This window comes from Podarcis melisellensis, assembly GCF_964234715.1.
Source record: "Podarcis melisellensis genome assembly, chromosome: 17".
Classification (NCBI taxonomy): Eukaryota; Metazoa; Chordata; class Lepidosauria; order Squamata; family Lacertidae; genus Podarcis; species Podarcis melisellensis.
Window position 1 is genome coordinate 30918967 of NC_138534.1, and position 25779 is coordinate 30944745.

Sequence of the window (25779 nt, forward strand, 5' to 3'; positions counted from 1 at the left end):
TAAACTACAGGGAATCAGGTCTATCCTTGCCGATCTACTGCAGATCACACAGCTAACTCTCAATATATCCAGATGACTGGAAGGAAGTGAGCAGCCCCTTCTTCCTCCTCCAGCAGCTGCTTACAGAGTTCTTGCTTCAGGTCAGAGAGAGAGAGAATGGAGACTCCCTGCTGCTACTTCCCTTACAGCAGCAGGAAGTCCTGTCCTCAGAGCTTGGGCATTTAGGCCTGAAAAGACATCTGTGCACTCGCTGCAGGGGACCCTGGCTGCTCAAGCCGCGAGTCTCGGGGTTGCGATTTACTAAACAGAGTGTTTTTCTTTTTTTCTTTTAAGTCACCTAATTTTTTATTTATTTTTTGCAAAAGGGATCGGTCATTTGCAAAAGAATTCCTTTCCAACCTGCATTTTTCTCTTTTGAGTTTCATGGTTTTGTTGTTGTTGTTGTGATGTTAAATGATGAAATAATTCAGGCCCCTTCACAGAGATTGGTTATTTTAAGTAACAGCAAAAGCAAAAGCCTCAGCATGGGCTTAACAACAACAACAACAACAACAACAACAACAACAACAACAACAACAACAACAACACAATGGTTCCTCGGGTTAAGAACTTAATTTGTTCTGGAGATCCATTCTTCACCTGAAACTGTTCTTAACCTGAGGTACCACTTTAGCTAATGGGGCCTCCCTCTGCTGCCGCCATGTTGCCGCTGCGCGATTTCTGTTCTCATCCTGAGGTAAAGTTCTTAACCTGAGGTAGTATTTCTGGGTTAGCGGAGTCTGTGACCTGAAGCGTCTGTAACCTGAGGTACCACTGTAATAATAATAATAATAATAATAATAATAATAATAATAATAATAATAATAATAATAATTTTATTATTTGTATCCTGCTCATCTGACTGGGTTGCTGCAGCCACCCTGGATGGCTTCCAACACATATAAAAACATAATAAAACATTGCACATTAAAAAGCTTCCCTAAGTTTCTCCTCTCATGGCAAGCCGCATCTCTCTCAGGTTGATATTTTCTTTCAGGCTTTGTCTCTTCTTTATCTTCCTTTGCATTTTTTGTTAAAGGGAGTTGTGGCGATGTGCTGCTTTTTCTCTTTCCCATTTTTTTTTTTGAGTCACAGTGTCTTCAGGCGCTGCTGGTGCCCTTGGATTTCTCTTGCTTGTAACGCCGGCTTACATGCTGTGAACTTCTCAGCAATATTTCTCTCTATAATCCCGGCTCCCCTTTACAGATGATTATTCTTACCTATATAAAGCAGATTATTTGTTTGATGGTTCAGACTTGCCCAGAAGCTGTTTGCTTTTGCTGACATGCCGGGTCGCTGAGAGGACACTTCAGTCCGTGACTTTCCTAGTATTAGGTATTGTCACATGTAATAAGATGTTGCATGCAAGGGGGGGGGGGCTGAATATGAAAAGGGGAGCACGTGCAGGGCAAGGTAGGTGTGATGGCATAGCCTCATATGCACTGCAAATACCTGGGTTTGCCAACTGATCTGGGGGAAAAACCCCTCTTGGCCTGCTCATATGCCTTTAACTGCACCTTTGTCACATGTCCCACAATTATTATTATTTGTTAAGTTGTAGGTGAACATATCAGACGACACAGCGATTCTTCAAACAGCTCTTGTTTATTCACAGGCCAGAACAGAACTGAACTGAAGGGTTCAGTCAGCCTGCTTATATAGAGCTCCAGTACAACGTAACTGTAACAATTTTCTAAAACTATCCAATCACTGAACGTCACTTTCGATCCCTTATTTGCATAACTATCTACAGTACCCCCTGCTGGCCCAGGGTGAGAACTTCAGTACATAACATTATTATTATTTATTAAATTTGTATACCGCCCTATACCCGCAGGTCTCACTGTTTCTCTTCCACTGCAGTTCATCCTCCGTGGAAAAACAATGTGATTTGTATCATTGTCTGCTATGGGGGAATTATGTAATTTATGTAATAACGTAAATTACATAAATTATATTAACATTCTAACCCATTCATGTAAAGTAAACGCAATGTGAATGCAGGGGAAATTACGAAGTGTTTGTTGTCCAAAAAGTGACAACAACATCAAAACCCAATTGTATTCACTGGGTTGGTTTCCATTCCGGACATGGAACTAATAAGTGAAGGTTGGGTAATTTTCATTCCCGTTTCCATTTTCATCCGAATTCTCCGACATCCCTATGTGGGAAAAAATAATTTCAGGTTGCATTTTAATGTGAGACTACCTGATTAGAACTTCCAGAATCAATACATAAATAAAAACACAGCTTGCTTTCAAAATTTCTCCAAATGTTCTCCGACCAAAATTTCTCCAAATATGTTCTCCGACCAAAAAAATGTATACCAAGATATGCCTATTAAAGCAATGTCTGCACAAAAGTGCATCGTATTAGGAGAAATGGCTTGCATATGCATTTCCATGTAGATTAAAAAAATATATAATAATTACAAGCTGGTGCACAGATGAGACAAACTGAATTTAAGATTGGAACAAGAAACCGAGAGAAGCTAAAATGGACTTAAGCTTCCACCTGTAAATCAGTGAGTGAGGCCTTTCACAGCAAAGGGATTATCATCACCTGCTACTGATGTCCTCACCTAAAGCTGCTGTTTACAGTCAGCCTGTCTTCGAAGACCAGGTGATGGGGACAAACATTGGAGTAGATAGACCTGTTGCTCTCATACCTTGCACTTCCCAATTTTCCATCTGAATTCAGTGCCATAGCTAAGCCTGGCTGTTCCCTCCCCTCCTTCTGACTGCTATGATTCAACATGTAACCCAAGGGATAATAATAATAATTTATTATTTATACCCCACCCATCAGGCTGAGTTTCCCCAGCCACTCTGGGTGGCTTCCAACAAAGTATTAAAATACAGTGGTCTGTTAAACATTAAAAGCTTCCCTAAACAGGGCTGCCTTCAGATGTCTTCTAAAAGCCAGGTAGTTGTTTATTTCCTTGACACCTGGTGGGAGGGTGTTCCACAGGGCGGGTGCCACTACCAAGAAGGCCCTCTGTCTGGTTCCCTGTAACCTCACTTCTCACAATGAGGGAACCGCCAGAAAGCCCTTGGAGCTGGACCTCAGTGTCCAGGCTGAACGATGGTGGTGGAGACACTCCTTCAGGTATACAGGACCGAAGCCGTTTAGGGCTTTAAAGGTCAGCACCAACACTTTGAATTGTGCTCGGAAATGTACTGCGAGCCAATGCAGATCTCTCAGGACCAGTGTTATGTGGTCCCGGTGGGATGGCAAACAATGCAATGTTTCCAAGGTTGCATTAAAGGTAAAGGGACCCCTGACCATTAGGTCCAGTCGTGGCCAACTCTGGGGTTGCAGCGGTCATCTTGCTTTATTGGCCAAGGGAGCCGGCATTCAGTTCTGGGTCACGTGGCCAACATGACTAAGCCACTTCTGGAGAACCAGAGCAGCACACGGAAATGCCATTTACCTTCCCACCAGAGCGGTACCTATTTATCTACTTGCACTTTGACATGCTTTCGAACCGCTAGATTGGCAGGAGCAGGGACCGAGCAAAGGGAGCTCACTCCGTGGCGGGGATTCGAACCGCTGACCTTCTGATCGGCAAGTCCTAGGCTCTGTGGTTTAACCCACATCGCCACCCGCGTTCCTCAAGGTTGCATTGCCACTCTTCAAAAGCCTTCGGCTTCAGAAACTTTTCAGACTTACCTTCTAGACATCAAAGGTATTCATGGGATGATTATTAAGATATTTCCTTTAATGTATGTGGGGAAAGCAGCTGCCTTTGGCAAGGAACTCTGGACCCTTGAATCATTTTGACAAGATGCCACGTACCATGAAATGATGCATGAAACCCAGTCTGCCCAGGGCTACCGACGCAGGCATAGAGCAGAGTCCACCGCTCTCGGCAACGGACCTGCTTTAAGACAATCACCAGAGTCGTGAGCAAGAAGAGACAGTGTAAAAATCTGGGTGTCAGGTTTAATTTTCACTGCCTGGAGCAGTCGATGAACAGAAGGCTTTCAACACATAAGGAATTCCAGCATCTGGTCTTTTTACTCCGGGGACCTTCCATTAGGTGTGAAACTGTTGGGAATCGAAGTTCCAGCAAAGGTTTCACACCACCCCCGATGCCCCTTCGCTCTCTTAATCGGAGTTTGCATATCACTTTTGACAGAATAGGCGCCACTTGGCAAAGCAGCTTAAGGCCAGTTCTGTTATAAAGGTCAAGAGTGGTATAAATAAATCATGCTTGTAAAAGAGCACATTATTCATTCCCCGCTCTGTTAGGACACCTGTCCTATACGGGTCCTTCAGCTGTGCTTTTCAAATACTTGACTATACAGTGGTACTTTGGGTTACATATGCTTCAGGTTACAGACGCCACTAAGCCAGAAATAGTACCTTGGGTTAAGAACTTCAGAATGAGAACAGAAATCATACTCCAGTGGCGTGGCAGCAGCAGCAGCGGGAGGCCCCATTAGCTAAAGCGGTGCTTCAGGTTAAGAACAGTTTCAGGTTAAGAACAGACTTCCGGAATGAATTAAGTACTTAACCCGAGGTACCACTGTAAATTCAACCATATAGGGACAACTTTACAGGAAGGCAAAAGATGGCCATCTGACACCTATATAATACAGGATTGTCCTGTATTTCAATGTAAAATGCTACATCCTGTACGATAAGAGTTTTGTCCTGTATTTCAGGTCTTCTCTCTCTCTCTCTGCTAGTTAGGGATCTTCTCCAAATGCAGGTGTTTGAAAGGATGTGTGAACGGTCACGTATTTAAACTCTGGGTAGCCAAGCACAGGAAGATTTATAAATTTATTTTTGTGTGTGACAAATTCCAGAGGGGCCACCCTAATAGGCTGCAATAGATTGTAAAGGATTTCTTTGAAGTCATTTCAACACTAGATTTGGGGGGGGGGGAGGATCGCTCCCAACCATCCCACCCCGTCCTACTCTGTATTTTGCCAGAACAAAGGTGGCAGCCCTACTTAAACATGGTGTACATCAGGGCTCAGTTACCTGTAGTCCTCAAGTTGTTGTTGTTGGTCTCCAGCCCCCAGTCCACAGACCCAAGGGTCAGAGGTGATGGGAACTGTAGTCCAATAACATCTGGAGGGCCACTGGATCCTAACCTCTCGTTGACATGGATCCTACTTGAAATTACCATTCACCGCATGATAGAATAGCTCGGGCACTGAAAAGGAAAGAAAAGACCTTCAAGATACAAGACTAGACTAATAATTAAAGCCCCACACATTTCCAGTCAAGGACGTCCTCAGGGCATCCATTTTGCTGTGCATTCACAATCATTTGTGCTCCTGATGGTATGGGAGGTTTTTTTGCTGCCCCAATTTCAATACTGCTCAACACAGGAAGTTATTTTTTCCCCCTGAATACCTGTCATGGAGGCTTTAGGGATGCGGGTGGTGCTATGGTCCAAACCACTGAGCCTCTTGGGCTTGCCTATCAGAAGGTTGACGGTTTGAATACCTGCTATGGTGGTGAGCTCCCGTTGCTCTGTCCCAGCTCCTGCCAACCTAGCAGTTCGAAAGCACACTAGTGCAAGTAGATAAATAGGTACCACTGCGGCAGGATGGTAAACGGCGATTCTGTGTGCTCTGGTTTCTGTCACGGTGTTCCGTTGCACCAGAAGCGGTTTAGTCATGCTGGCCACATGACCCGGAAAGCTGTTTGTGGAAAAACACCGGCTCCTTCGGCTTGAAAGTGAGATGAGTGCCGCAACCCAATAGTCACCTTTGACTGGACTTAACCGTCCAAGGGTTCTTTACCTTTACTTTTCAGTGTATTTACCTTTACCTTTCAGTGTATTGAGCTAAAGGGACCAATGGTCTGTCTTCAGAATAAGGCAGTATAAGGCACCTCTATGAGGTGACAAGGACATTTGGGATAATGCATTTTTGTTTAGGATTCTGGCAATGTGCGAAGTTTTTAAAAAAAACTTTTGTACCTGAACATTTTTTTTAAAAAAATACTCAGCTCTAGCAGTGACCTTACGTCAGAGTGCTTCTTATCCACCCACATCTGCTGTGTTGGCAAAGTGAGATAGAATCATTGTGCTCCTTTATCTTAAACTAGAGGAAGCAGTAAATAGAATTTTTTGCAGTTATTCTGCTGTAGTGGAAAAGCCATATGATTTCTAATTCAAACGTGATAACTTTATTATGACCGCATTTCCTTTTTTAACAGAGGACAGTCCTACATTTGGAGGGCGGTCCGGTCAAAGCCCAGTTTAAAGATAAATAACTGTCAGAAAGTTGAGCAGAAGCCTTGAAGTTGCCCATCAAAAGTGAGCATTTGGAGAACAGTCTGAGCAGCCACTTCCACGCTATGGGCAATGTATTTCTATTTAAATTATAGCAATTATTTGTGAATGTGGCTCAGTACTTATAAATTAGCTTATATAACGTTCATTCAGATGTGTGTTTTTTTGTGTGATGCATATGTACATGTACATGCCATACATTTAAAGCACATGTACCGTTTTTAAGGGTGCTCTGTGAGAGAATAAACTACAGTTCCCAGGATACTTTTGTGATGTGATACAGTGGTACCTCAGGTTACAGACGCTTCGGGTTACAGACTCTGCTAACCCAGAAATAGTACCTCGGGTTAAGAACTTTACCTCAGGATGAGAACAGAAATCGTGTGGTGGCGGCACAGCGGCAGCAGGAGGCCCCATTAGCTAAAGTGGTGCTTCAGGTTAAGAACAGTTTCAGGTTAAGAATGGACCTCCAGAACGAATTAAGTTCTTAACCCGAGGTACCATTGTACTTTGAATGTGCTTTGAAGTATGGTGTCCAAAGTAGACACTCTAGCCAAAAGTAGTGCGAAGGTTTCAAGTTCATCAGAACTCTTCTTCAAGCTGAATGTTAAGCAAAGAAAGAGGGGAAAGGGGCTGGATGGGAAGAGAACAGAGAGATAATCCTTCTCCCCAGTATGCTCAGTTTCTATGTGCACATACCCCCCAACATTTCTCTGATGAAAATAGGGACACCCTATTTGATGATGATGATGATAATAATAATAATAATAATTATTATTATTATTATTATTTTTACTATTTATACCCCACACATCTTACTGGGTTGCTCCAGCTGCTCTGGGCTGCTTCCAACATATATAAAAACATAATGAAACATTAAACATTAAAAAACTTCCCTATATAGTGGTACCTTGGGTTAAGTACTTAATTCGTTCTGGAGGTCCGTACTTAACCTGAAACTGTTCTTAACCTGAAGCACCACTTTAGCTTATGGGGCCTCCTGCTGCTGCCATGCTGACGGAGCACGATTTCTGCTCTCATCCTGAAGCAAAGTTTTTAACCTGAGGTAATATTTCTGGGTTAGCAGAGTCTGTAACCTGAAGCGTATGTAACCCGAGGTACCACTGTACAGGGATGCACAGATGGCTCAGATGTTTGATAACTCTATACCCTCCAACATTTTCCTGATGAAAATAGGGGTGTCCTAAGGAAAGTGGTCCTAAGGATGCGGGTGGCGCTGTGGGTTAAACCACAGAGCCTAGGACTTGCTGATCAGAAGGTCGGCAGTTCGAATGCCTGCAATGGGGTGAGCTCCTGTTGCTCGGTCCCTGCCAGCCTAGCAGTTCGAAAGCACGTCTAAGTGCAGGTAGATAAATAGGTACCGCTGCGGCAGGAAGGTAAACAGCGTTTCCATGTGCTGCTCTGGTTCGCCAGAAGCGCCTTAGTCATGCTGGCCAGATTACCCGGAAGCTGTTCGCCGGCTCCGTCAGCCAATAAAGTGAGATGAGCGCCGCAACCCCAGAGTCGGCCACGACTGGACTTAATGGTCAGGGGTCCCTTTACCTTTCCCTTTAAGGAAAGTGGGACATTCCGGGATCAAATCAGAAACCAGGATAGCTTCTGTAAATCCAGGACTGTCCCTGAAAAATGGGGACACTTGGAGGGTCTGAGTGCAAGGATTTGTTTAGTTTTCATTGAGGAGCATTCATTTATTTGAAAGGACCCAATTCTACCATTTGGAAGAGTGAATTGCTTTTGGCTTTGTGTTGTTTGATTTCTTCCTGTGGTATTGTTACTCCTAGGGGAAGAACATTTTGGGATTTTCTGCTTCAAGTGTCAAAATAACTTGGCCAGATTTGAGTGCTCAGCACCTTGACTAGAAGGATAGTGTTTCCTTTTCTACCTTAGGAAGCCAAGTGCTTTTGGGCTGGCCCTGCAAGGCCTACCTGAAATCTGAATATTGGTAAAGCTCAGATCTAAGTTAACCACCTCAGTGAAAGCTGAGCCAATATCCCAGGGTGTAGTACTCTTGAGTTACCCCGCTCCAGTGAAGCTGTTAGTCACAAGGATACATGATCTTCCATTTTCTCAAAGATGGAGATCTTACTAATTAAGGAGGAAGGCGAGGGGAAATTCTTAAAAGGATTTTGTTGTAAAATGTCAGATTATTAGCAGCTAAAACAGGAGTACATAAACCTTTTGAGTTATGCTTGCATTATAAATGAAAGTGATGGCACAGTGAATCAATGCTTAATAAAACAAAAGGAACTGGACATGAGAATAAGCTCACATGCACTTCAAAGTTTCCCCAAAGTTGGAATTGGAAAAACAGTCTATTATTTGGTATGCTCTTTGTATTAAAATGGATGATGGCTGTTGCAAGGGGAAGGTTGTGTCCAACTAAGAATTACTCAGAGTAGACTCGCTGGAATTAATGGATCGGTTAGTCATGCCTATTGATTTAAATTGGTCCATTCTGAGTATGACTAACATCAGATGTAGCCCAGAAATTTGAAGATACAGAATTTAAAAATGCAAAATCTTTGTGCTCTTTTTGGAAATAAATCAGGAAGCTATTTTTAAAAGGGACACGGGTGGCGCTGTGGGTTAAACCACAGAGCCTAGAACTTGCCGATCAGAAGGATGGTGGTTCGAATCCCCGCGAGGGGGTGAGCTCCCGTTGCTCGGTCCCTGCTCCTGCCAGCCTAGCAGTTTGAAAGCACGTCAAAGTGCAAGTAGATAAATAGGTACCGCTCCGGCGGGAAGGTAAACGGTGTTTCCGTGCGCTGCTCTGGTTCACCAGAAGTGGCTTAGTCATGCTGGCCACATGACCTGGAAGCTGTACGCCGGCTCCCTCGGCCAGTAAAGCAAGATGAGCACCGCAACCCCAGAGTCGGCCATGACTGGTCAGGGGTCCCTTTACCTTTTATCTTTTAAAACATTTTAATATATTAATATAAAAGGGAAAGCAAATACCAACCCAGCCACTGGGTGGATGGGGCTTGGAAGTGGACCAGACTGGACCGGAGTAGGATTCACTCTAGTCCACCCACAGCCTATAAAAGCTGGCTATACCCAACGTCATGGACCACGGTTGGCCGAAGAACACCTCTCCGCAATGCAGGCTGGCATTTGGATGCCAATGACATTGTGTGGACGTTGCAGAAAACCTTGTATGCATGAAAAGCGCTGATCCCACAATAACACCCATCTGGAAGTGCCCACCAACAATGACATAATTAAGTCAGTGTTAAGCACCATTGATTTTAATGGGAGAGTCAAGTACTTGTTTAAATCCATTCTACTGAAATCACTGAAATGTGCATTGTTTTGGTTGGATTGTGGCTCACTTAAAAAAAAAAAAGGAATTATTTTTAATTAAGAAGCTAGGACTTCCATACATTATTCTCACAGCCATCTATGATGTGTAACATATTTGGAATGTGGCCCTTGATCTACCACAGTACAGTCAAACCTCGGTTCCTGAACAGCTCCGGTTTTTGAATGTTTTTCGGAAGCTGAATGTCTGCCGTGGCTTCTGCTTGAGTGCAGGAAGCTCTTGCAACCAATCAAAAGCCACGGCTCGGTTGTCGAACATTTCAGAAGCCAAACAGGGTTCCAAAATGGATTACATTTGACAACCGAGCTTTGACTGTATTTTAAAGGACAGTCAGACATTCAGTTGTTTATGATGCAAACAGGGCTGGATTTAGGTTTGATGAGACCCTAAGCTACTGAAGGTAATGGGGCCTGTAATGGTTCTAGGGGTTTCTTGTGCGTAAGCTGGTGCTTATCTCCCTGGCTGGGTGCAAACACCTGGCTGGGTTGCCTAAGTGAACCTTTTCTGTCCGGACAGCCACTCACCCGTGGCTGACTCAATTGCTGGCAGAATCCGTCAGTGGGCGTTTCTTAAACTTCTTCCAGCAAAGAAGCTCTTTGAGCCCTAGTCTCCTCCTACTCTCTCTGCGCGAAAGCCTTCTGCGCAAGGAGGGCGTGGGCAGCGGAGGACCCCTACTCTCCCCACTGGTCCCAGGCAAGGAGTCATGGGACCGCCTTGCCGCTTCCCCCATCTGCCCCCCTTCTCCACTGGTGCTACGCTGATTCTCTTCCCCAGAAGATGGGCTGATTCTCCTGATCCCTGGACGCTCTCTGGAATCCCTCTGGCTTTTGCTCTCTCCCTCCGGCACTGATGGCAGTTCCCTGACAGGGCCCTTTATATGTCCAGCTGTCCTTTGTCAACAACAAATTGTTGCTGCTTTGTGTTGAATATATGCTATATATTCGGACGTGGGTGGCGCTGTGGGTAAAACCTCAGTGCCTAGGACTTGCCGATCATATTGTCAGCGGTTCGAATCCCCGCAGTGGGGTGAGCTCCCGTCGTTCGGTCCCAGCTCCTGCCCACCTAGCAGTTCGAAAGCACTCTTAAGTGCAAGTAGATAAATAGGGAACGCTTTATAGCGGGAAGGTAAACGGCGTTTCCGTGTGCAGTGCTGGTGCTGGCTCGCCAGATGCAGCTTCGTCACGCTGGCCACGTGACCCAGAAGTGTCTTCGGACGGCACTGGCTCACGGCCTCTAGAGCGAGATGAGCATGCAACCCTAGAATCGGACACGACTGGCCCGTACGGGCAGGGGTACCTTTACCTTTACCTTTATATGCTATATGGTAATGTTGGGATACTGCCAGGTAGATAAAGCTCATCATGGCCCCCATGTCGCCTCCGGACGATCCATTGATCTCCCTTAGATACAGTGTCAGCAATCAGCGACACGAGCTCCAGAAAATAGCTTGCCACATTCCAGAGCTGATGCACACTCTATCAGCAGAATTCGTACAGCAAAAGATGCACGCAGGAGAGCATTATTTAGAAGTTTATTCAGCGTTGGTCAGAACAAAGGAAAAAACATGACTGCCTGCTTGCGTGTTCAGGCACAGAGAGAGAAACGAAAGCAATAACAAAACATAAACTTCCCGTGAACAGGAAATACGCAGACTCTGTGACTCACAAAGCCTGCTCCCTTTTAAGGTGGAACGGAAATATCCTAACAGGTAATTCATATACATCCAGTTTTTTCCCCTTTAATTTTTTTGGGGGGCCCCCAAGAGAGTGGGGCCCTAAACTATAGCTTGTTTAAAGGTAAAGGGACCCCTGACCATTAGATCCGGTTGTGACCGACTCTGGGGTTGCGGCGCTCATCTCACTTTATTGGCCAAGGGAGCCGGCGTACAGCTTCCGGGTCATGTGACCAGCATGACTAAGCCGCTTCTGGTGAACCAGAGCAGCTCACGGAAACGCTTGTTTAGCTTATACGTAAATCCAGCACTGGATGCAAACTTTATAGGACAATATCACTGAAGAATGTGGAGAGGAGCCACGTAATTCAACTCTTTGAGCTGTATGCATGGGACAATGTGGTTTAAGCCTAGACTTTTACTTCTGTGTTAAAATTATAGTACATGTTCCACTGAGGTCAAGCACTTCTACATCGTATTGATTTCAGAGGTTTGAAATCAATTTTTAATTCTCTCAGTGGGCCTCAAAGGTGCTTAACTTTGGCTAGATTGTGTCCATATTTTTTTTATTTGGACTCTATGCTATTGATTTCATTTTGCCACTCTTTTTCTTATTTTTAATATTTTATGCTGTAATGGCCTCTGGCTGAACACTTCACGACTGGATTCTGTGACCCAGGAATGCTGGTCCACTTCAAACGAATATCATTAGGATGTGCAAGAATTGCAACCACTAATTATTTATCATCTGAATCCTTTTTTAAATGCCAGAAGCTGGCTATGATGCTTCTAAATTCTACTCACTGGGTGTATGTGTGTTTGGTTATCTTTCCAAGAACTAACATGGATAAAATATAAATACAATTATTCATACTTTGACAAAAACTGTTTATTTTCATCATTCCCCTCTCCCGCTTTTTATTTTCTTTAAGGATGAAAAGAACCAAGTCTTGATAACAAATGCTTGGCTACAGATGGTAAGTAATTTTGCCATTAATCAACATAAACTATGCGACAGGTTGTTAAAAATAATGATTTTCCAGAGAAAGGTTTTTCATACGGAGAAAAAAAAGAGAACAGAGAAGAAAATTTTGGAATGTTGCTGATTTGATCTTATCAGTTGTCAGAAAACCGAGAAACTCATTTCCATATGAAGTTTTGAACCAAAGTAAATGTGAGGCTAAGTCTATACTGCTGTTGAAAATTGTGGATGCAAGTTTTGATGCCCCCTCTGTAACATGAATTTATATAGTTATATACTTGAGGTGCCACTACTGAAAAGACCCTTTTCTCGATACCTATCAAGGAAAGGGCATTTTTGGTGGTGGCACCTCAGGTATGGAACAGCCTCCCTAGAGAGGCCTGCCTGGTGCCTTTTATATGGTATTTTCGGTACCAGATGAAGATCTTTTTATTCACCCAGGAAAGTTTCAGCTCCACTTGTGTTATTTTTGTACAGAACACTGGATTTCGCCCTGCTTTGTAAGCGTGTGGGGTCAGGCATGGGTTTAAACAAATGGATCTTTCACTGTCATGTGCTGTTTGAGCCTCAGTGTTTGCTGGTGGCGGTGAAACCTCTGACATGGATTTGTTGAGCTTTTCTAATGTCAGGGGGTATTGTGGGCAGACAGAAATATTCTGTTGGCTGCCTGCTGTTGGCTGAAATATTCTGGCCCTAGAGGGAGGAAGGGCAGGCAAAGGCGTGGAAAATGTGCCCCATCAACGATAAACCTCGCCTGTTATCGTTGGCATTATTCATATTGTACTAATTATTTTTGAAAGCAGATTTTCCAGCATCTATGATCTTTAATCGCAAAACCATCTTTTTCCATAGTCCTGGATGGACACGTATTTGTCATGGGATCAGTATGAATATCCAGGAGTTCAGAATTTAAGATTCCCATCTGATCAGATTTGGGTGCCAGACATTCTTCTGTACAACAGGTAAGGAAGGCATATTTGAGGCTGTTTTAAAACCCGAGCAAGTTGAGGAACAGATAGAAATTGACATAGCTCTATTAAACTCCGGGGTCATGACTGCAATTACGCAAGAACGCGTGATCAAATAGCACAATGTGATGAGCCTTGTTCTTTTACAAATCAAAGTAAATCAAACTGAGTGGAAGGAGGAGGATGCTTAGTGGTTTTGCATCCAACACATTGCTGCAACTGGAATTTTACATTTTCATTGCCATGTGTAATTTGGCTGAGAACCACCCTTCCCCCCCAAAATGTTCATTTATTGGGTTGACTAAGCCCTCCAACTTACGATCCTTCAATTGGAGTCTTGCACTTCAGCTTTGTTGTAGACCAAAAAGTAATGTTGGAGGATGTGGTATAGGGCAAATGGCACAAGAAATAACACTGGCAAACCAAGTCACCGTCATAGAAGCCTTGTCAGGATTAAAACCCATTATATTTATTCATTTATAGCATTGCTATTCTCCCCTCCAGTCCTTAAACTCCCAAGGTGAGTTATAGAGAAGCCATTGTTAATATAGCAGTACAAAATTATCGATCTAGATCAAGGGAAGTAATAGTGCCACTGTATTCTGCTCTGGTCAGACCTCACCTGGAGTACTGTGTCCAGTTCTGGGCACCACAGTTCAAGAAGGACACTGACAAACTGGAACGTGTCCAGAGGAGGGCAACCAAAATGGTCAAAGGCCTGGAAACGATGCCTTATGAGGAACGGCTAAGGGAGCTGGGCATGTTTAGCCTGGAGAAGAGGAGGTTAAGGGGTGATATGATAGCCATGTTCAAATATATAAAAGGATGTCACATAGAGGAGGGAGAAAGGTTGTTTTCTGCTGCTCCAGAGAAGCGGACACGGAGCAATGGATCCAAACTACAAGAAAGAAGATTCCACCTAAACATTAGGAAGAACTTCCTGACAGTAAGAGCTGTTCGACAGTGGAATTTGCTGCCAAGGGGTGTGGTGGAGTCTCCTTCTTTGGAGGTCTTTAAGCAGAGGCTTGACAACCATATGTCAGGAGTGCTCTGATGGTGTTTCCTGCTTGGCAGGGGGTTGGACTCGATGGCCCTTGTGGTCTCTTCCAACTCTATGATTCTATGATTCTAAGCAATGCCAAGTGGCAGCCAATGTAAAAGGGGGTTATAGCTCAGTTTTCTTATATACAGTGGTTGCTGACTTTTCTTTCTTTGTTCCAATTTTTAAACTTTAAACAGGAAATCTTTAAAAGTACTGCTTCTAGTACCTGTCTGAAACAATTTTGGCCATCACCCGTGGTAGGCAAATTGGTTCTTCTTGTTTGTAGGCTGTTTGAGTAGAATTAGATTTGAAGGTTGGATTTTGTGTATTTCAGGTGCCGAAACGGAATGTCCCTTTGTATAGTAACATAACAGCTGCACTGAATTGAAGGGGGACTTGAGGTTTAAAAACCTCAGTGTTTAATCAGTGCCTTATGAAGCAAGGACAGTTTAATGCAGCTGATGCTTTGTACCAAATTTGAGCCTTCTGAGCAGAGCCTCTTTCCTAAACAAAGATGGCTGCTGCAAGATAGCTCAGTTGGTAGAGCACTAGACTCTTAAACTCAGGGTTGAAGGTTTGAGTCCCACATTGGGCAAAAGATTCCTGCATTGCAGGGGGTTAGACTAGATGACCCTCGGTGTCCCTTCCAACTCTACAATTCTATGATTCTAAGACAATTTTTTGGGGGGGAGGATTAGTTTTTTAAACTGCTTTATATTGCCCATTTCTGCCATGATTCTGGCACTCAGCCCCCTATGCCTAATTTTATATAGATCTGGATTTTATTGCTATTTAGAACAGCCATGTAGGCCATCTTTTTGATTTTTGGTCACAACCCCATTGTTAATCACTTGGGAGAAGTGAAATTCAGATTCACCATGTGAAAATGCATAAAATCCTAATTCTGCATGAGTGGCCTGCAATTAAGAAATATATATACAGTCGTAACTCAGGTTATAGCTGCTTCAGGTTGCGTTTTTTCAGGTTATGGATCGCCGAAACCCAGAAGTACCGGAACGGGTTACTTCTGGGTTTCAGCGGTCATGCATGCGCAGAAGCACCGAATCGCAACCCGTGTGTGCGCAGACACAGGTTGCGAACGCTGTGGGTTGTGACCGTGCATCCCACACGGATCACGTTTGCAACCCAAGCGTCCACTGTATATATCTGTTTGTAGGGTGGAAGAAGTAATTACAACTGATCATGCATTTTTAAAGGATCAGAGTTCAGCCTGTATTGTGTCATTCGCAGCATTGACTTATCCTCCTGTAGCCAATGATTTTGAATTATTTATTCCAATACTTCTACTGGAAAACATTAAAAAACCAAAAATGGCGACAGAGATCGTCAATCAGTTTAAAGTCTTACTAAAAACAATAGGATCATCTTTTACAATGTTTTGCATCTCTTACATTGCAGCAAATGCAATCAGTAAACAACACCTCACTTACCTTTTCTGCTGTATTTTGTAGTGCAGACGAGAGATTTGATGCCACGTTTCATACAAATGTTCTAGTGAACTATACGGGATCTTGCCAGTATATCCCTCCAGGTAAGAGGCTTTTAATATATTGAGTTATCCCCTGGATCAGGAATTCATATATGTGACTGTGGATTAGAAGGCTTAAACGAAACTGTATTGTTAGTATATGCTTTAATTAAAACTGCACAAACCTTTAATGAAGTTTGTGCCTGAGAGTATTACGAATGACAAAGGATGAGCAAGTAAAATCCTCAATGATACACTGGGCAACAGATATAGGTCATAATATAGATATGGAAGCATGGGAACAACTGTGAAATCTGGACATAAAATTTACAGCGTGTTATGGTTTAAGAGAAAATTATATGAAAATGATATATTATTGGTATCTAATACCAAGTAAATTGGTAAAAATGTATAAATCTAAATCAAACAAGTGTTGGAAATGTAAAGAGAAGGAAGGTTCTTTTTATCATATGTGGTAGTCTTGTAGTAAGGTTAAAGCTTACTGGGAAATGATATATAATGAATTGAAAAAGGTGTTCAAAATAACACACACACACACACACACACACACACATATATATATATATCCCAGAAGCTTTTGTTTTGGGAATTATAGAGACAGAACTACCTAAATTGTATAGAAACTTATTCATGTCTGCTACTACAGCAGCAAGAATGTTACTTGCCCCAAAAGTGAAAGAAGCAGAAGTCCCAGCAAAGGAAGAATGGATGCAAAAACTTATGGAATATGCAGAAATGGCAAAACTTACTGGAAGAATAAGAAATTAAGATACCAAACTCTTTATAAAAGAATGAAGATGGTTTATTGAATATTTACAGAAAAATTGTAAACAGATTAAAACATTAGCAGGTTTATTGTAATAACCTGATGTTTTATAAGAGTATATATTTACAGTAGGTAATTAAATGAGTAAATTAAATGAATTTGGATTTGCAGAAGATGTGAAAAAAATAAATTTAAGGAACCGCAGAAAGAGGGGGAAGGATGTCAAGTTTTGAAATGGTAAATGGATTGTAAAATTAATGAAATGTATAAATTTGAAAAGTATATAAAAAAGAGGGAGTATTAGGAAAGACGGGTCTTGACAAGTACCTAACACTCGGAAGTTCCTTTTTGTGATTCTGATAACCAGATGAGGTGAATATGCCACATATGAAAACATGTATGGGGATTATTCTGTCATTGCAATCTACAATATGAATATGCTGTGCAGGAGTCCTCATGTCGCTAAACTTACTTGAGGAAAAAATTGTACTGAAAGTGAAATTGACATTTGGGAGAGTGCAGAAGTTCAAAGAACAAGCCTCTTACCAGCTCCTTGCTCTTCTGTTTTTTGACCAAATTGGAGTTGATCTCTTTAAAGGAGTTGGTTTCTTGAGCCACTACTGTGCCTCCTCCGTTGGGCTAAGGCAAGCTGCTGTTCCATCTCGGATAATTACACGCCATACATAAAGCACTCTTTGATCACTGTGAGCCCTTGTCTTCCCGCCAGCGAATCCTGGAAACTGTAGATTGTTAAAGGAGACTGGGCACAGCAGCTCTGTGAGGAGTCAACTACAGTTTGCAGGATCCTTCCGAGGGGAAGACATTTGCTTCAGTGCATGGTGTGTACAGGGCCGGATTTAGGTTTGATGAGGTCCAGCTGTCCGTTGTCAACAACAAATTGTCACTGTTTTTTGTGTTGAATATATGCCATGCAACCAGTCCATGCAGAATATAGGCACCCTATATATAGAAATGAGCAAACCAGTGATGTTTTAGGGAGCAGGCTAGCAGGTGGGGCCCATTATTTACATCATAGGAGCCTACACAACACAAAACGCTGTTGCTGTATGCAGGTTTTAATTTATTTGTTTTTTATCTTATGTTTTGGAAATGTACATCCAGGTTTTTTTCCCTTTAATTTTTTTGGGGGCCCTAAGCTATAGCTTGTTTAGCTTATACGTAAATCTGGCACTGGGTGTGTATGCTGCCTGAGAGTCAGGGCAGGGGTAGGAGAGACTTCCCTCCACCTCTAGACCCTTCAGCCAAGTTGCCACCATTGCTTGAGACAGGAGACAACTCAGAAGTAGGAAAGGAAGAAGCCAGGAACCAGACCAGGGTGTCCCTGGCTGCTTAGCCTACCTCTCTTCCGCCTGCCAATCAAGTGATGAAAGGCCAACTGTCACTAGCATGTAATGGTCTAACGTAATCGAGTCTCTGCACATTCGAAACAGCCAATAAAACTTGGCTATCTAACAAAAACAAGCTAATTGTCCACCACCGCAAGTTGCACAACAAACAGCACCTTTGAGGCATTTTGTTATTCTCTCCTTTCTACTTCTGATTTTAACTGGCGGAACATGAAATAATTAGATGACAAATAATACGTGATAAATATTAATCCCTTACATCGTTTTCGACTAGTGTCACATGAATCATTTATGCCAGAGCAGACAGCCCCTCGAGGAAAGCAAAGTAAATCAAAGACAAAGGGGTGTGTGGGATGTCGGGTTTTTACTGGAGAGCAAGTTATAAGAAAATGAAATCAATTCCAAGGGAATATATGGCCATTATATGCTCTTTTATGAATGTCAGCACACGCTCCAAAGTGTCTTTGTTGTCGTTGTTTGTTGAAGAAGCATTGCAGTTGTAATTTGAAACAGACCTGTAGAACGTTTGGTGATATGCAGTAAACAGAAGTTAGCAGAAGCAGTGTGATCCTTGGAACTTATCTAGATGATGAGCAGGTTGCAATTTTCACAGCTGATCAAAGTGCATGTGATCATGCCCAATTCGTGTGTGTTTAACCAGGATCTGCTCCAATCACGTATAAAGTAGGGTCAGGTGAGTTGGGCCAGGCAAGAGTCTCTGGAATGTCGTTCAGTGGGAACGGTGCCACTCCCGAAAAGGCTCTGTACTTGATAACTGCTTCAGCTGACTTGGAGGAGGCAAAGGGAGAAGGTCCTTTGAAGAGGATCTTAAGGTTCAGGTGGCATCTATGGGAGGAGGTAATCTTTAAGATAACCTGGCCCAAGTCTAATAGCATGAAGGAGTCTCTCCTCACAAAGCTGCCCATCTTGACATTTCCTACCTCCTAGTGAAGTGGGAAGCATGAAACATTACTACAATTAAGAACATCTGCTTGGCAGTAGTAGAAGAAGAAGAGTTTGGATTTGATATCCCGCTTTAGCACTACCTGAAGGAGTCTCAAAGTGGCTAACATTCTCCTTTCCCTTCCTCCCCCACAACAAACACTCTGTGAGGTGAGTGGGGCTGAGAGACTTCAGAGAAGTGTGACTGGCCCAAGGTCACCCAGCAGCTGCATGTGGAGGAGCGGAGACGTGAACCCGGTTCACCAGATTACGAGTCCACCGCTCTTAACCACTACACCACACTGGCTCAACTAGCAATTCTGACTGCCACAACTAGCAATTCTGCTGTTGCTCTCCATTTTGTTTGCGGTGGTTTGATATGCCACACAGCCCCTAAAGTAGATGCAGCTAAAGCACCTGAGATCTGTTTCTTGGAGGCTTAAGCTCCATGCAGCTTAACTGTGAGGCGCCAGTTATTATTTTCAATCAGCTTTTTCATCAGATGGTCCTCTGAAGACCATGACTGAAACGCAGAATTATAGGCACCGTTTGTTAGCAGATCAATTTGGAATGCATTTCAAAGCTGTCTGCTCTCTTGAACTCTTGATAACAGGTGGATATGACTGCAATTTCATTCCCCTTCCACTCTTGCCTTTAAGATCTCACCGCTTTCCCCCTTTAGAAACATTTACATGCCCGTTTCTAATTACTTACAGGCATCTTGAAGAGCACATGTTACATTGATGTCCGCTGGTTTCCTTTTGATGTGCAGAAATGCGATTTGAAGTTTGGCTCCTGGACGCACAATGGCTGGCTGCTTGATCTGCAGATGCTCGAAGCTGATATTTCCAATTACATATCCAACGGAGAATGGGATTTAGTGGGTAAGCTGGCTTTATTAAACGAACCTAAGGCAAGTGAATCTAATCTAGTCTTCCCTAAACTTCTGTTAATGGAGGCACACTGTCTTCCCCCACTCCAAATTAAAATTGCAAGCAGGGGCATGCTTCACTCTGAGCATATGCTTAGCAACACTCAGCAGACATTCATGCCCTCTTTGTATGTTGCTAAAGGAACGTGGGTGGTGCTGTGGGTTAAACCACAGAGCCTAGGACTTGCCGATCAGAAGGTTGGCGGTTTGAATCCCCGTGATGGGGTGAGCTCCCCTTGCTTGGTCCCTGCTCCTGCCAACCTAGCAGTTCGAAAGCACGTCAAAGTGCAAGTAGATAAATAGGTACTGCTCCGGCGGGAAGGTAAACAGCGTTTCCGTGTGCTGTTCTGGTTCGCCAGAAGCAGCTTAGTCATGCTGGCCACATGATCTGGAAGCTGTACGCCGGCTCCCTCGGCCAATAAAGCGAGATGAGCGCCACAACCCCAGAGTTGGTTACGACTGGACCTAATGGTCAGGGGTCCCTTTACCTTTATCTTTTTACTCTGGGCATGCCTCTTATTTGGAACAGAGATACCAAAAGCACCCCAAAGTGGTTGCTCGAATAGCAAGAAGTGGAGGTGCATACTGGCAGGAGTTCAACCTACACTCGAGTAGGACCCTGGTAGAGACACATGCCCGACTGACATGTTCCCTCCTTCCTGGTCGATTGTTCGGGAGCTTCAAAAGCTTTCTTCAACCCGAACATCACAGCAACCGATGCCAACTGACACAGGTACACTTAGGGATCCGCAGAGTTTGTGCATGGCTTGCGTGACAGACCTCAGCAACTCAGCATTTTGGCTAATCTACTTTATTTACATATAAACACACACGGAGCACTGCAACATGGCTCCCTCTCTCTCTAGCATCAGACAGCAAAGAGAAAAAGAACAAAGGACAAGAGTCCCACTTCACGGAACACAGTAACACAAACATCCTGTCTTCATCACTTCCCACTCTGTGGAGTCAAAACATATACCGTCATGTGAAAGACAACAACACCGTGACTGCAATCATAGAGCAGGAATTCTAACTCATACCTGATCTCCCATCCCCAATGCCTCTGCGGCTTACTGGGATGGAGAAATGGCGGCAAGGTCAATGTGGTGAACATCCGCCAGATGGGTTCTGCTGATGTGTTTGCGCTGCATCAGCCCCACCCTAACACTGCCTCGCCCTCTGCCTCCCAGTAATCCGCAGCAGTGGACAGACTTCAGGCTTGTCTGATCTACGTTGTTTTCTTCTTTAACTAGACCACCAGCTGGAGCCAGGTGTAAAAAAACCCCATAACAGTTAGAATTAAAGAGCAGGGTGCCTCTGAATATGTAGGAGATCTAAGCTGATCTCACAGTCCTCTTGCACAGAAGCCAACCTCCGGTTAGCCTTCTGATTCTGGGGGTTTGGGGGAGAGTCATTTTGTTGCCGCTGTTGTTGTACAACTGGGAGTCAGCAAGCCTTTTTGATCAACTGCACATCACCAAGAGATCTCCTGGTGCAACCCAACCCAGCTTCTACCCATCGCTAAACTCTCTGTGGGGCATGCTCTTGGGGGGGGGCAGGACCTGCTGTGGCCAGGTGCTTCGTGCGCCACAGCCTCTCTCCACCTCCCGGTCTGGAGAGGTCTGGAAGCCCACATTCTGTAGAGCTATAAAGTGCTCATGGGGAGCTGGGGGAGCTTTTGGATGTCAAGGCCTAGTCAGGAAAGCTGCCAGCAGCAGCATACAGGGCATCCACTACAAAGGCCTTTTTTCAGGGACAACAGAAGTCCATAATGTTGTTCCTGTTGAATGGTCTTTTTAAATTTGAAGGTTCATTATTGTTCCACAAGATGTGTATGTCTTTAAGGGCCAGAGCAAATAATGTGACCCAGTTTTACAGTGGTGAAGCAGTATAGCAGGTGCTGTTAAGTTGTGTTAATTAAGCTGTGTCAGCAATTGCGTATAGTATATAAAGAGCAGCACCTAGCTCTCTCAGTACCCTGGTGGATGGGTCATGCTTGTTGATATATTTAGTGTAAAAAGAGTTCTCGTTTTTGTTATTAAAACCTAGCTAAAGTTATTTTGTGTTCCTTGTAATGTGTGGTCTCCCCAGCAAGCTCTCTGCAGCGCAACTAATCTGCAAATAGCCAACAGTTCCTACACGCAGCGTCAGTGCTGCCGCCGCCTGATCGGATAAAGAAAGGAACAACTCATTTTATGAGATCGCACTCCTGCCAAGGGAGTTTGAGCATTCGTCATTCTTTATTTTCACCTCGATGGCTGGCGTTTTGGGAAGGTGGCCCCCAAAACCGGGCAGCTTCTTCCAGCAGATGTTGTTTTAAAGGCACAGCGCTCTGAGCTTCCCCAGACCTGCCCTTTTAGGGTTTGTGCTCAGGCTGACCGGCAAACCCAGCCAAGGCTTGCAAGGCTCTCCAGGCATGCCCCTTTAAGGCTTTCTCGGCCAATCCACAGCCCCGCCGAAAATGAACCAACGTTTTCAAGAGAGGTGCCAGGGAATCTATGGAAAAGAGAAGTAACATCTGTTGTATGCTAAAACAAAACAAAACAAAGGTATAAATCATTTCAGCTCCGCTGTGCTGTTAAACAGCTTGAAAAGTGCAAGCCATCACACTGGACATTATAATAACCATTGATTGTTGCTTGAATCTGATGGAGAGCTTAGAGAATGGGCAATTACATGTTATAGTCCTATAATGACATTTGCCAGAGGAGGGATGGATGCTGTATTTCTTATGACAGTTCTTTGGAAATGTTGACGATTATCATATGGCGCGTTTTTCACCAAATTCCAACCCCACCCCCGCCCTAGGCTGGATAATAGATTTGTATGGATTTTTCAGTATGTGTACAAAATGAAATGCGTAGAGAGTTGCATTAGCCCCAGGAGAGAGCTAAATATCTATCGGCAGACTTTGCTTTCTCACCTTATTTCTCGAGATGCTAAGAATTATTACGTCCCACAAGAGTTATTGAGAATAAGTAGAGAAGAGGCATTAAGGCACAGCTAGAGGGCAAAGCCTTCAAAGTCATCCAAACAATTTGGACACCCGACATTCCTGTAATAGAGGAAGGGTGCCTGGAGGAGCAAATTTAAATGGGATTCAGGCAAGCCCTGATCTCTCAGCTGCAACCACCTGCCATATGTAGCTAGCTGGGATCTGGGGATTGTTTGCTCATGCTCTGGCCATGGACACTGCAGAAGTCTGCCTGCATTGGCTAGTGCCGGTGACGTCAATTGCTTTTGAGTTGGCAACCATGTTGGCACCTAAGAGAAGTGATTGCAAGGCCAGGGCTACAGACAGGCAATTGGAAGGAGGGAGGGTATGTTAGGGAATCCCCAGTGAGAGCTGCTTCCGTGATGTCATTTCCCCTTTGATTATGTCTCTAAGGCCTAGTGGCTTCAGCCATGGCTATAGCCACAATACAGTGGAACCTTGGTCTCGAACGGCTTACTTGACAAACTAATCGGCTCCTGAATGCTGAAAACCCGGAAGTAAGTGTTACGGTTTTTGAAAATTTTCTGGAAGCTGAACGTCCGATGTGGCTGTTAGCTTTTGTTTCTGGGGCACCTGCGCCAATCGGAAGCCATGCCTTGTTTTTGGAACGTTTTGGAAGTCGAACGGACTTCCGGAATGGATTACGTTCGAGAACCAAGGTACCACTGTAATTCTGATTTGCTGCCTGAGCAGAAAGCATGCTTTATCAGTTCATACCACAGCTATGGTTGGCAAAGCATGACGTGGTGTGACATCTGGATTGAACCCAATTAGAAACATATGCAGCTGCCTTACACTGAGTCCTTGTAGGTCAGTATTCTCTACATGGACTGGAGTGGTTCCCCAGATTTTCAGACCTGGAGTCTTTCCTTGGAGACACCTGGTAACTTCTGCATGCAAAACAGATGTTTTGCTGATGAGCTGTGACCCTAATCCATGGGCTACATTACTGGAAAATGAGAGTGGGGATTGAGGAGCCAGACCATAGACCTACTAACGTAGCCAAGGGCTGTAAGAATGCAGCGTATTTCTCCTCATTTCTTACTTCAAATTTGCTTTTGTGCAGGTGTCCCAGGTAAAAGAAACGAGTTGTACTATGAGTGCTGTAAGGAGCCATATCCGGATGTGACTTACACCGTGACAATGCGCCGCCGCACCCTCTACTATGGATTGAACTTGCTGATTCCATGCGTCCTCATATCAGGCTTAGCATTGCTTGTTTTCTTGCTGCCAGCTGACTCTGGAGAGAAAATATCCTTGGGTAAGAGCTGAGAATTTAGAGCTACTCCACACATTGACAGAAGTGGGACACAGAGGTGGTAGGATTCTAGAGTGCAGGCATTCATAGTTTTGAAGCGTTACCATGTTTGTTTGGGTTTTAAAACATCCCTAGCATCTGAGAAAAAAGTTTGGCACAATCACCTGCTTGGTGTGCTAGTTTTTTTTTACATGCGGGGGAGCATTCGAAAATATGGGCACCCCAGCTTTATAGCTGATGGTGGCTCGGCTTTAAATTCCTACCATCTCAGTTTACCTCCCCAAGACTTGTTCCTGTGCTGCCTGAGAAGTGTGCAAACCACTGAGAAACTGCATGGGAAGGGTCCTTCTCATACCTGTGTCACCCCTTCAGAACTAGGCTGGCTAGTCATGCATCACCACAACAAGAGGATACCAATTTGTATAACAGCCGTATGTGGTTATAGGTATATATCCGGCATGGGCAAATTCTGGCCCTCCAGATGTTTGGGGCTACAATTCCCATCATCCCTAGCTAACAGGACCAGTGGTCAGGGATGATGGGAATTGTAGTCCCAAACATCTGGAGGGCCAGAGTTTGCCTATGCCTGGTATATATACACATAAATCGCTATGGCTTAATCCAGGGTTTCCCAAACTTGGGTCTCTAGCTGTTGTTAGACTACAACTCCCATCATCCCTAGCTAGCAGAGCCAGTGGTCAAGGATGATGGGAATTGTAGTCCAAAAACAGCTGGAGGACCCAAGTTTGGGAAACTCTGGTTGAAACAGAAGGACAACACATGTCACCATAGTGGGGAAGGCAACAGATTACTTGTGCGCCTGCCCGGTCTGCTGTGTAGGTGTGTCCAACTGTTGATGGACAACTTCAGGATCCCTGATCTACGTTTTTTAAATAGTTCCTCATCTTTAAACAAGACATGGACTGGACAGCCCTCAAGTAGAGGATGCCTTCAAATAGAGGCCTGTCCTCCAACAGTGCCTCAAAATAGAAAACTCTCTTCTGTTAAGTACAACATGTGGCCGACCTACTCAAAACTAAGGAAAATGCAGGTTAAGAAAGGAGCCAGGATAACAATGGCAGAATGCGTGAAACAGCTGTAGTTCTGCTGGACCTAGCAACACATATTTCTCTGCACCCTTGATTTATTAGGGTCTCCCGAGTTGACGTTCTGAGATCAATATGTAATGTTTAATTGCATGCCTAATCAAGGGAACGCGCTCACTGTTCATAATCTTTGGAACAGAAAGCGTTCAGATCTTGCCTCACCTTATGTCTCCTTCGTAATTTGATTGCAGGTATTACGGTCCTCCTGTCTCTCACGGTTTTCATGCTGCTTGTTGCCGAGATCATGCCTGCCACATCAGATTCCGTCCCCTTGATAGGTATGTCGATGGGTTCTGGCGCCTCACAACCCAGCCAAATGTGCAGCACTTTCAAGTGTCCTTGGTTTCTCTGGAGGGAGACAAGCATGGCCCTAGTTCTCCAGCTGAAACAAATGAGACTTGAAAACGTCTTCACTTTATTTAGCGTGTGGAGGAGGGAGGAGGGAGCCATTAGGCTGGCCTCAACTAGAGCCAGGGCTTTTTTGGCTGTGGCTCCAATCTGGTGGAAAGCTCTGTCACAAGAGACTAGGGCCCTGCGGGACTTGACATCTTTCCGCAGGGCCTTCAAGACAGAGCTGTTCCTCCAGGCCTTTGGTCAGGGCGCAG

General features: G+C 44.2%; 1 protein-coding gene and 1 long non-coding RNA gene across 2 annotated transcripts in view; one reads left to right on the forward strand and one right to left on the reverse strand.

The window, feature by feature from the left end:
* The window catches only part of LOC309359946 (neuronal acetylcholine receptor subunit alpha-7-like), a 109773-nt gene that overhangs the window by 51339 nt on the left and 32655 nt on the right, over positions 1–25779 (forward strand). The window contains exons 3-8 of the mRNA XM_081894386.1: positions 12240–12284; positions 13142–13251; positions 15772–15851; positions 19601–19768; positions 23877–24071; positions 25366–25452. Of these exons, the coding sequence (XP_081750512.1) occupies positions 12240–12284; positions 13142–13251; positions 15772–15851; positions 19601–19768; positions 23877–24071; positions 25366–25452 (685 nt within the window). The remainder of the gene's footprint in view (positions 1–12239; positions 12285–13141; positions 13252–15771; positions 15852–19600; positions 19769–23876; positions 24072–25365; positions 25453–25779) is intronic.
* LOC309360369 lies at positions 20504–25441 on the reverse strand. The gene is made up of 3 exons (XR_014164059.1): positions 25337–25441; positions 23945–24050; positions 20504–22311 (listed from the first exon to the last, which is right to left on the reverse strand). It is a non-coding gene; the product is annotated as an uncharacterized lncRNA (long non-coding RNA).